At 45.1% G+C, this 10,000-nt stretch overlaps 1 protein-coding gene across 3 annotated transcripts in view; it reads left to right on the top strand.

Moving 5' to 3' along the window:
- The window catches only part of stxbp5l (syntaxin binding protein 5L), a 133,307-nt gene that overhangs the window by 8,097 nt on the left and 115,210 nt on the right, over positions 1–10,000 (top strand). For all 3 annotated transcript variants that reach the window (XM_085385098.1, XM_085385097.1, XM_085385099.1), the window contains exon 2: positions 8,609–8,706. In XM_085385098.1, the coding sequence (XP_085241224.1) occupies positions 8,609–8,706 (98 nt within the window). The remainder of the gene's footprint in view (positions 1–8,608; positions 8,707–10,000) is intronic.

The following is a 10,000-nucleotide window of genomic DNA, read 5'->3' as shown; positions in this document are numbered from 1 at the left end:
AGACACAGGAAGACATCCAGAGCACGAAGCATCAGGACAAACCTCTGAGAGTAAACAGTTCATGAAAAGATTTAAAACACCAGCCCGACCCTCACAGGGAGGCTGACGTTACATAATGCAGGGGCCGAGTTAGGAAAGCAAAGATGGTTCCACGTGGATCTGTGTGGGTATGTGCACATAATCACATGCCCCCCACACAAATGATTCAGATTCAGATATATAAAGACACACAGACAAAGGCAAACATATAAGCACCCCCCCCCCCCCCCCCCCCTCGCACACTGACGCCTGCTCTTCACCGTCAGCAGGTCCTTCATTCATTTTCATATTCCTGAGCTCTCACTCAGCATCCTCGCCCTGTGCACCGAGCTCTGCGCGTGCAGACAGTGGATAGAGGAAGTGCTTATTAGATCAGCTTCGCTCTAAGTGATGAATGAAAGTCCCCTCATTGTTTGGCTTTTCAGCATGATGCAGAATCACACTCTGAAATCCTTCAATCACTTTGTTCACAGAAAACAGAGCCTGCAGGAGACGCTGGATATGAAAAGCTGGTCATGCCACAGTTTTCTGTTTTTGGTGCAAAGCAGTGATTCTCGCGCTGGATCCTGTCAGTGAGCTGACGTCCTCAGCTGGCACATTTGGAGGTAGTGGTTATCGCTGCTGTGAAACGGATCTGTTTCTCACTCTTTATGTGCCATTACGTCATGTCTGCTCGATGCTTTTCACAGCAAACAGAAGGAATGTGCTCAGGTGCAGAATCGGATCTGGCTTCAGAAGCTCTGAAAGCTGCTATGACCTGATATCTGTTCAGTGATGTGGAACCAAAGAGATGCAGCTGTGTTAAGATACATTTCTCTATTTTTAGAATATTACTGTATATTCGATATTCTGTGCAACTATTTTTAATTCAAAGACTAAAAATAAGAATTCATATCTCAGAGTTGAGGAAGCACTGATGTGTCGATCACAGGCAGGACTGTTACACCCCGGCCTAGGCAACCGGGGTGCAACGTAGAAAAACAAAGATAAGGAAAATAAAACCACGAAGGCTCTCCACCAAAATCCCAAAACGAAAATATCCCATGACGAAAAGTATTGACAAACCCATTCACAACTATTTACAACAGACTATTTATTTACAACAAAAACACCAAACTATTTACAACACGGGGGAGATCGCGACCATGACACACTGAAACACAGGGTTTAAATACCTAGAGGGAGCAATCAGGAAAATGGACAACAAGAGGGAAACACAGCTGGGGCAACTCAGAACTGACGAGACAGGGAAACGTAAACTGAAAAGACTAAGATAACACAGACTTTCAAAGTAAAACAGGAAACACATAACAGTCACGCCAAAAAGAACACACTGACAACACCGAAACGTAACAGTTCCCCCCACCCAAAAATCAAACATTTAACACCAAGTGAAAAGTTTGATCCAGACAGACGAAGCCGATGAAGGCTGGAGCGGTCCCACTGACCCTCCAGCAGACGACGAAGGCTGGAGCGGTCCCACGGACCCTCCAGCGAAGGCGGATGAAGGCTGGAGCGGTCCCACGGACCCTCCAGCGACGACAAAGGCTGGGGCGGTCCCACGGACCCTCCCCTCAGCGAAGGCAGACGAAGGGCAGACGAAGGGCAACGTAACAGGACTCTCTGGGTTCAGGTGTGTTTTGTAACGACTGTCTTTTTCATGCTTGTTTCCCACATACAGCCCCCCCCCCCCCCCCCCCCCAGCTCAGCCTTTATTTTCAGCCGACAGGATCAAAGGAATTTCAGAGCACGCTGGAAATATCTCGCTGGTGGGGAAGCCCACGTGGATCCGTGTTTGTTTGATGGTCTCTCTGACGCTGTAAAGTAAATTGGTGCGGAAGACTGTGACACGTTCCTCTGCACTGCTGTCTGTCATGGTGACATTAGCCGGAGGGGACAGGTGCTACAACACCTGGGTGATGCACGTGAACTAATTGTATGTACAAGGGCAGCACACGGGACGAGCTGTATGTGCAAGGAGTTCGTAACCTTTGCAGTCAGACATGCTTCTAACTGTGCTTCCAGCAGCTGCTAATTTCACATCCTTTCCTGTTGGTTTGTTTAATGAGGTGTTTATTAAAAGCTCTGAAATCTCTGGCCTGATTATAAAGCAGATATGCTTCAACCAGGCCAGTTATGTAATTCAGGATTGATTCGGCCTTATGGATTTGCATACAGTGTTGCCACGGGAGCGCTGAAATACTCCAATTTGAATTTTAAATCACAGCTGAGTGTGGGCTTCATTGATCTCGAGTCATTTCCTGTGACGTGCAGGCCTTCAGTTCAGTTCTTTTTCCTAATAACAGCTGCTGCGCTCCATTTTAAATCAATATAAACATCTGCATAAAACACGGCTTCTTACTAAAAGCTTCAAAACTTTTGATCTTGAAGTTTCAAGCAAAGTCAAACTAATTTGGGCAGAAACATCGATAAAAGATTCTGCGCACGGAGAGGCCATTCACTGTTAATGCCAGTTTTTTAATTACAGAGCAGCGTTTGGTTTTTAAGATCAAGGTTTCAGCGTGTAGCAACAGCATCTTTGTTGTGTTTACCAAACAAAACCAGCCAAGATATAATAACCTGTAATTATGAAATCTTTCTCAGGCACAACAGGACTCGTGTGTCCCGATTACTGCGGCCACATGACACATTTGCCTGCTCGTACATTCAGTTCTAACATGGTTGCAGTCGGTCCTTTGACCTGTGAAAAACAAGAAGCTAGTCTATCATGTCATAAAATTAAAGAAGAAAATCCCTCAAAGAATCAAATATTAAAAGAAACTGTTTCTCTGCAGTGGATGAGACGACTGAATCTCACCACAGTTTCACGTAACAGGAACGAAACAGTAAAGTTTACCTCGGCTTCATTCTTCATTCTAACCTATAAGATCAGTTTGACAACCTGAACCACGAGAATCATGTGATTCGAAGACAACGCTGCTTCATTAAAGTGTGGCGCCGCCATCCTTCACGCTTTCTGTCACTTCTGCAGCCGGTCCGTCCCGTTATCTCGTCCCCAGAAACACTTCAGCTGTGTTCAGTGTGCGTTTGCAGCATTTTTCTGTTTTCTGTTTGCGCTGTGTTTGACCTCTCAGGGCCACCGTAGATTACGCCTTTGAGTTGTTTGGCTATCTCAGAAAGTGCCCCACAAGAGAGAAAAAGACATTTTTTAATAAAAAAAGGTACTTTTAAGTTTTTTCATCGCAAAAATAGACCAGAGACCAGATCAGCCATGAACTAAGCTAGCTTACAAACGAGTCTGAGGCCAGTTAGCACAGAGTTTAACAGAAAACTGAGACTCCGCCCATTTTTTGTTTACTAAAAATGGGAGGAGTCTAACATACCTATGTGACTCCAGCCAATAGATATTTAAGCAAACTAATGTAATCAGAGTAATTTACTAAGCTAACACTGAACATTTCAATGATTAAATTAAAACTGAAAATTTTGGACAGTGAATAAAAACTTTATTCAACCTCAGATGTGACAACAGAAACACAGAGACGTGACCTCCTGTGTGCACGGTGCTTCTCTTATCACTTCTCTTTCTTCTGCCTTCCTCTGCTGCCTGCTCACATACTACTCTCTCTATGTATTATTCACCACTTGTCAGAGCTCTCGCCTCAAACTGCACATCACAAGTGGCCTCTCCATCACTTCCTCCATTTACTCGTGAGCCGTGTGCAAAGCTCCCCATGCGATTTCCTTGTGTCAATAAATGTATCCAAGCACCATCACAATCAGGGTGTAGCGTCTGGTTAATGCATGACTCATTAGTCGGGTCCTCGGTGATGCTGCCGTGCTGCTTAATGAACTGATGAAGCAGTGAGTTTTTAAAGTTAGAGAAACGGTGGGGCAGCGCTCCACATGGCGCCCTGTGACGCTGATGTGTCTAAAGCAGAGTGGCAGATATGAGCACATGCACACTTTCTGTGCTGGTTGTTAGGAACTGCTCGGGTTTGTTGATTCTGCTATTTTTATGTCCTAACTCCATTTTCCGGAGGTCATTTGTCAGACGACGCGTGAACAAAATAGTCGTACATTCGGCTGTGAAATCTGAATTTATGTACCTTATACCCCGAGTCTCCAAAAATAATAACTTTGTTCAGGGACTGAAAACATTTTGCTGCTGTTGGTGTCTCAGCACACACGATCCCCGCGAGCGCTGCGGTCAGTGCTGCGCAGGCCACACACAGCGTGTCCATGTTAATCACACCACTTGTTTACTTTTCACTCAGCTGCTTGTGACATTTATGATAATTAGCTTGAGCTGATGTAATGCAATATTGAGCTGATGATGGTTATCATTAGAGGTGTCAATAACAAGGTCGGTGCTGGCTTAAACTGAGAAGCTAGCTAGCTTTTGTACCTTAGTGGTTGCTAATGACTGAGAAGCAGAGGAGAGCTGACGTGTTACTCTTATTTATCTCGTGCACACTGAGCTCCACAAAATTAGCAGCGTAGCGCCTTTATGTTGTAGTCACATGTAGATCGGAAACATCCCGTGCTGCTTCTCTGTGTTGATCCGTATTTGGAGACATAGCTGCTCAATGCACAATTGGCTGGCAGTGTTGGGTGCTGCTTGCTATTTATAGAAACAGGGGTCTAGACCAGCTCTGCAGCTGAACGCTGTGTGGAGAAAGAGGCTCGTGGGTGGCATGAGGTGGTATTAGTCTCGGGGGTGGGGGGTGTATGCGTGCAGAGGGTGATGCGATTGAACATCACGCTAGCGTGCATAAAGGTTGTGTTTGTGTGGACATCAGAGAGAGCGGAGCGGGGAGGAGGGTGGATGGAGACAGGAGTTGATGTAATGTCGCCTCTGGCAGCCATAACACAGATGTACTGCAGGTGGTCCTCAGATACTCGCTGCTCGCTGCGTGCACACATGCATGTGTTCGCCTACATCCACAGCATGAGCATGCTTGTAATAATTAGGGTTTGTTTACTCTCTCTTCTTAATTTAACTGGTGTGTGTTTGACTCACAGACTGCAGACGTAAATAGGTGTGTGCTGCACGTCACTGTAGGATTACCTAATGCAGCTGTGGCCTTCAGAGTTTTGAACTAAGGGTTTTCCTGGAGTCAGATACTCGGGGTAGTGGGCGGGGCCTCAGTGGATCGGGGTAGTTCCTGAGATTCGAGCTGATGCTTGATTGGACTGGGATCTGGGGACTTTGGAGGCTGTGTCGTTGCCTCGGGCTTTTTGTCGTGCTTCTCGAGCCGTTACTGAGGATTTTTCTGTGGAGTGGCATGGCACATTGTCCCGCTGGAGGAAGCTTTCATGGGGGAAGTTCTTAGTGTGCAACAGTGCTGTGTCAAAGCAAACGGGACACGAATGATCTGAGGCTTCCCAGCAGAATTGTACCGTAACAGGACTGCCACTGGAGAGGCGCCATGACCATAGCTGAGATTTTAAGCATTGAAACAGCACTGACAGGATCGTCTACAGCTCTACAGGAGGGTGAACATATGTCAGTGTCGTATTGTTCTGAAGGCGTCACTCGTAGAACGACTGGCTGGCTAAGGCTTGGTGTTAAACTTGACCTTACAGGGAGGTAAAAGAAAATCATTTAACCTCGACGTCAAGAGGATAAACTATTCATGCAATAAAAAGCTTTAACAAACATCTCTGACTAATTAAGGGCATGGGACAGCTGAGCTGGAGCTCCTGATGTTAGCAGCCTGTGCAGAGAATTACAATCTCCAAGCCGTTGTTTTTCAAAGTAGCTTAAGTCATTGAACATGCGTGTGAGAGTGCTGCTGCTGGAGTTTATGGTGCATATCCGAGTGTCACGGCTCAGTGCCTTCAGAAGCATCAGCAGCCCTGTTATTTCAGAGTTACGCACACACTCAGCAGTACATGTGGTAGCTGTTATTAAAGAGGGACTTAAATAATGGAAAAATGTATTTAGTGGGAACGTTTGTATAGAAATGAGCACAGGCTCAGGTACCTGTGAGAGCTTTCATGTCAACAGTTATCGGGTTTTAAGTGATGACATATGAGCCCTGCTTCTGGGCCCAAACTACTGTGTTTATTAAGACTGTTGTGTTTTTAACATGTTTTGTATCTTGTTCTATTTAATCTGAACAACAACAAAAAAAAAACAGTCAGTGATCCCTGTCGGCCTCTCTCGGTTTTTACCACCACTGTTCATATTAAAGCTCAGATTTTAACCCTTGCGATGTAACTCCAGCCCCTGCAGCAGTATATGAATGACTAACCTCGTATTGTGGATGGATTATCTCAGTTGTTCTCCTGACTGAAGTTTGGTCCGTTTACAGCATCCTGCCATGCGATTGCATTTGTCTCTAACCATCAGGAACCTTCACGTTAACTTATCTTGTGGAAAAAAGTTAGCGTTCATCCTCCAGCTTCACTGTGTTTATGCTATGCTAACATAGCTGTGTCGCTAGCAGTCACGTAGCACATCATTATATACCAGCTAGCCCAACTTCAGTAACCCTACAAACATCACTGCTGTTTAGTTTTCTGTCTTCATTTATGTTGGAAGTGATAGCAGAGCTGTACGTTTGAATTTTTCAGAAATCTCTCAGTCAGAACATGCTATATCATGTTTAGCTAACTAGCGAGCTAACTTCCTGCTAACTTCTAACTCTGTTAAACTTAATAAATCCTGTTTTCATGGATGCCTGGATGTTAAACTTAATTGTTACACCTGGTAAAGCAGCAACGCTGATCATTTTATTAAAGGTGAAAGAATTTAGACAGTTTGTAACTCTCAGTGATGCTGCAGTGTTCGTTTGACTTTGGGACCTGAAGCGGAGTTTGGGCCCAGGCACGGCTAATGACGTCAGACTTAAAGACGGGTTAGGGATAGACCGTGAAGCATGAAGTAATGAAAACTCATTATATTAATCATCATCCCCAGTGAGTGTTTCTGCATTGCATAAAACAGGTGGCAGAATCATTAGAAATACAAAGGTCGTCAGCTGCTGCGTGCTGTGATCTGAACACTAAACTGTGGAACTGTCCTTTATTTTTTAAACGTCATTCAGAGCAAATGAAATGAAACTGCTGATTCACAAAACGTCTGTTTAGATCAAAAGCTTATTGTTTCTTACTCGCAGGCTGGACGCGGCGTGGAACCCGACCCTGCTTGTGTGACGGATAGCGACCTTAGGATACGTCTCACAAACACACACAAACACACACAAACACACACTCCCTCTCTGGTTGGTGAGCGTTGGTTCTCATCACGCTCTGCTGAGTCTGGCAACAATGGCTACCAAAACCCACACTGTGGATTTAGAACTGGAAGTGTATCATTCAGCAAGTTTCCTTCAGAGTTTTGCAAATGAAATGTATTTTGTAACAGCCACACATTCTCTGACAAACAATGCATCCTGTTTTTTTGCGTGTGTTAATTCCACAGTGTGTGCTGAGAGGCTTTCACTGTGACTCACTTTGAGGAGTTTAGAGGTAAACACTTTACAGGATGCAGCTTGGTCTGTGTGTGTTGCACCGGTTTGTCTGAACTGGAGGAAATCAGCCCAACAACTTTCTCATTCAAAGCTAAAAATAAGAAACTATTTTATATTCTGTATCATCCTGTAATATTACTTTCTAATACTGCAGTTTTCCCATAAACATGTTTTCAGTCAGCTCTGGTGATGTCCACAGCTTTGCATCCCCCCCACAGCAGATTACTGTAAGTGAGCCACTGCTGGGAAATTTAACATGACTTACAGCAGACAGCTGCAGAGCATGCACTGCATCTCAGAGTGGGAGAGACAGCCATGTTTTGCCAAGTCAGGCTTTTGTATTTGACTGTGAGTCAAGTTCAATTTCCTTCAGTTCATAATCCATTTACAGCATGAATAAGAGGTCCTGCATCCTTGCTCATTACTTACTGTAAAGCCTCTGTGTTTCATCAGCCTGTGAGTGTTAAACATAGATAGATAGACAGACAGATAGACAGACAGCAGTACTTTTGCACTTTTACACTCACCTGTTGTCTAAAACTGTATATTTTCTGTTTTTCTGAAGCGTCTCTGTAAACCTCAGAGATGGCTGTGTGGGAAAATCCCAGCAGATCAACACTCTGTAATAGTCTGCTGGCAGCACCATGTTCAAAGTCACTTAAATCCCATTTGGTCCTCACTCTGATGCTCAGTTCGAGCCGCGTCTACACGCAGCCCTGCGTATTCTTCGCTGCTGCCCTCACCGTCGGTCATTTTAAAGCTTAACCTCAGTCACAGAAAACAGAAGCACTGCAGTCACAAGTGTTTGTGTGTTATTACTGGGTTCAGTTAATGAACAGCACAGCAGCAGGCACACAAATGATTGTCATCATTCACAAAATGTGTTCACATAAAATATGTGCTCACGTTAAAATGTGGTAAAAATGAAAACGATTGAGTCCTTTTGGTGTCATTAGTCATGTTTAAGAGTTCAGTGTTGTAGAGTGTGACCTCATTCAAAGTGAGACTAAACGTGTTGAAGCTGAAACCACACCTCTGCAGCTGGAGTCACGCTGAAACGAAGCATTTCCTGCTTCCTGTTTGACATCACTGTTATAAATCAAGATGATCTGTGTGTTTCTTTGCAGACGGTGCGTCATGGTTTCCCTTACCAGCCCACCGCTTTGGCCTTTGACCCCGTGCAGAAGATCCTGGCCATCGGTTCGAGATCTGGTGGAGTACGAATGTATCCTTTACTTCCTGTTCACTCGCCCCGCCCACACACACAGCAATGACCTCTGATCACACACAGAACACAGACTTAATGTATTTACTGTAAATACTTTACTGCTGCCACAGAAGCAGGCGGCTCCCACTGTGTTATGTCTCTCCTCCTGTACAAACCGAGCAGGGGCCTCCGCAGCTCCGACCTTTGACCTCCCCCTCCGGTTCTGTTTCCTCTTTCTATCCTGTCATTTCGTGTCACTCACTTGTCTGGTTGCAGACTCACCCTGCAACAGTCTCCTGGGTCACAGGGATGGTGGAGGACGAGTAACTGCAGCACAGGTACGATGTTACACCCTCGTTAACACCAAGCGTCCTCCTCCAGCAGAGGCACCAAACACGGACGCTGCAGCAACCACGCAGACATCCCGCCGGGGTGATGTGTGAGTGGGCCGAGTGGTTTCTGTGCTGAAAGAAAGCGTAAAAGCTCCAGAGTGTCAGAGGTGGACGTGACGCTGTGTGAATATGTGTCTATTTGACAAAGCTAACGGCTGAACCAAATACTTCATCTCTGCTATGAATCCGTTCTTCCAGCCGATCAATATCCCAGCATTTTCCTTTTTAATATGTTCTTCATTCCATAATTATTTCTTTGTATTAGATTTGATTTAAATATTAAAGCGTTACCGTCCCGCAATCATAAAAATAGATTTATCCAATCAGATTTTTTAAAACTTTACCTCTAGGAAGAGAAAATGCAGCAGCTGGCTCAGTAATTGCTACAGACTTCACATTCAGGAGGAACAGAGCTCTGTGTGTGCTTGTTATGGATGGATGACAGATTACATCCAGGACCTGAACCCAGGTTCTTCTAGCACACGTCGTGCTACCTTCACAAATACATTTGAAATTAAGTATGAAAAATGATCTTGTGAAATCCAAGAAAACACCACCAGATATTTCTGTGGATTTCAGCCTTGGCGCAGGTGTGCAGTCTCCTTCAGCGCTTACTCATAAAGTGATGGGCGGATTAATCAATTACGGTTTGATTTATCCCTAAAATCGTATCCCCGGGCCCCGCTGAAGCCCGGAGCTGCTTGTTTGCAGAGCTGGATCTTCTCTCAGGTGACTGCGGTGCCTTCACCTCTGGGCTTTCTCTGAAGCAGATACCTGTGTTCTCAGACACCTGAGGGGTCCATGTCTCTGGTTTTCGGTTTGTTGCAGATTGGGACGCGCTGTAGCTTTGATTTAATCTGCTTGTCATCTTTGATCAAACTGAGCTGAGAAGCTTTAAACCTGGTTCAGGTGAGATCAGG

Source organism: Rhamphochromis longiceps, linkage group LG16 (assembly GCF_057381845.1).
Source record: "Rhamphochromis longiceps isolate RC_006_pf linkage group LG16, R_longiceps_female_GT1.1, whole genome shotgun sequence".
Lineage (NCBI taxonomy): Eukaryota > Metazoa > Chordata > Actinopteri > Cichliformes > Cichlidae > Rhamphochromis > Rhamphochromis longiceps.
Note: the sequence above shows the minus strand (reverse complement) of the source record. Positions and strands in the feature narration are given on the sequence as shown.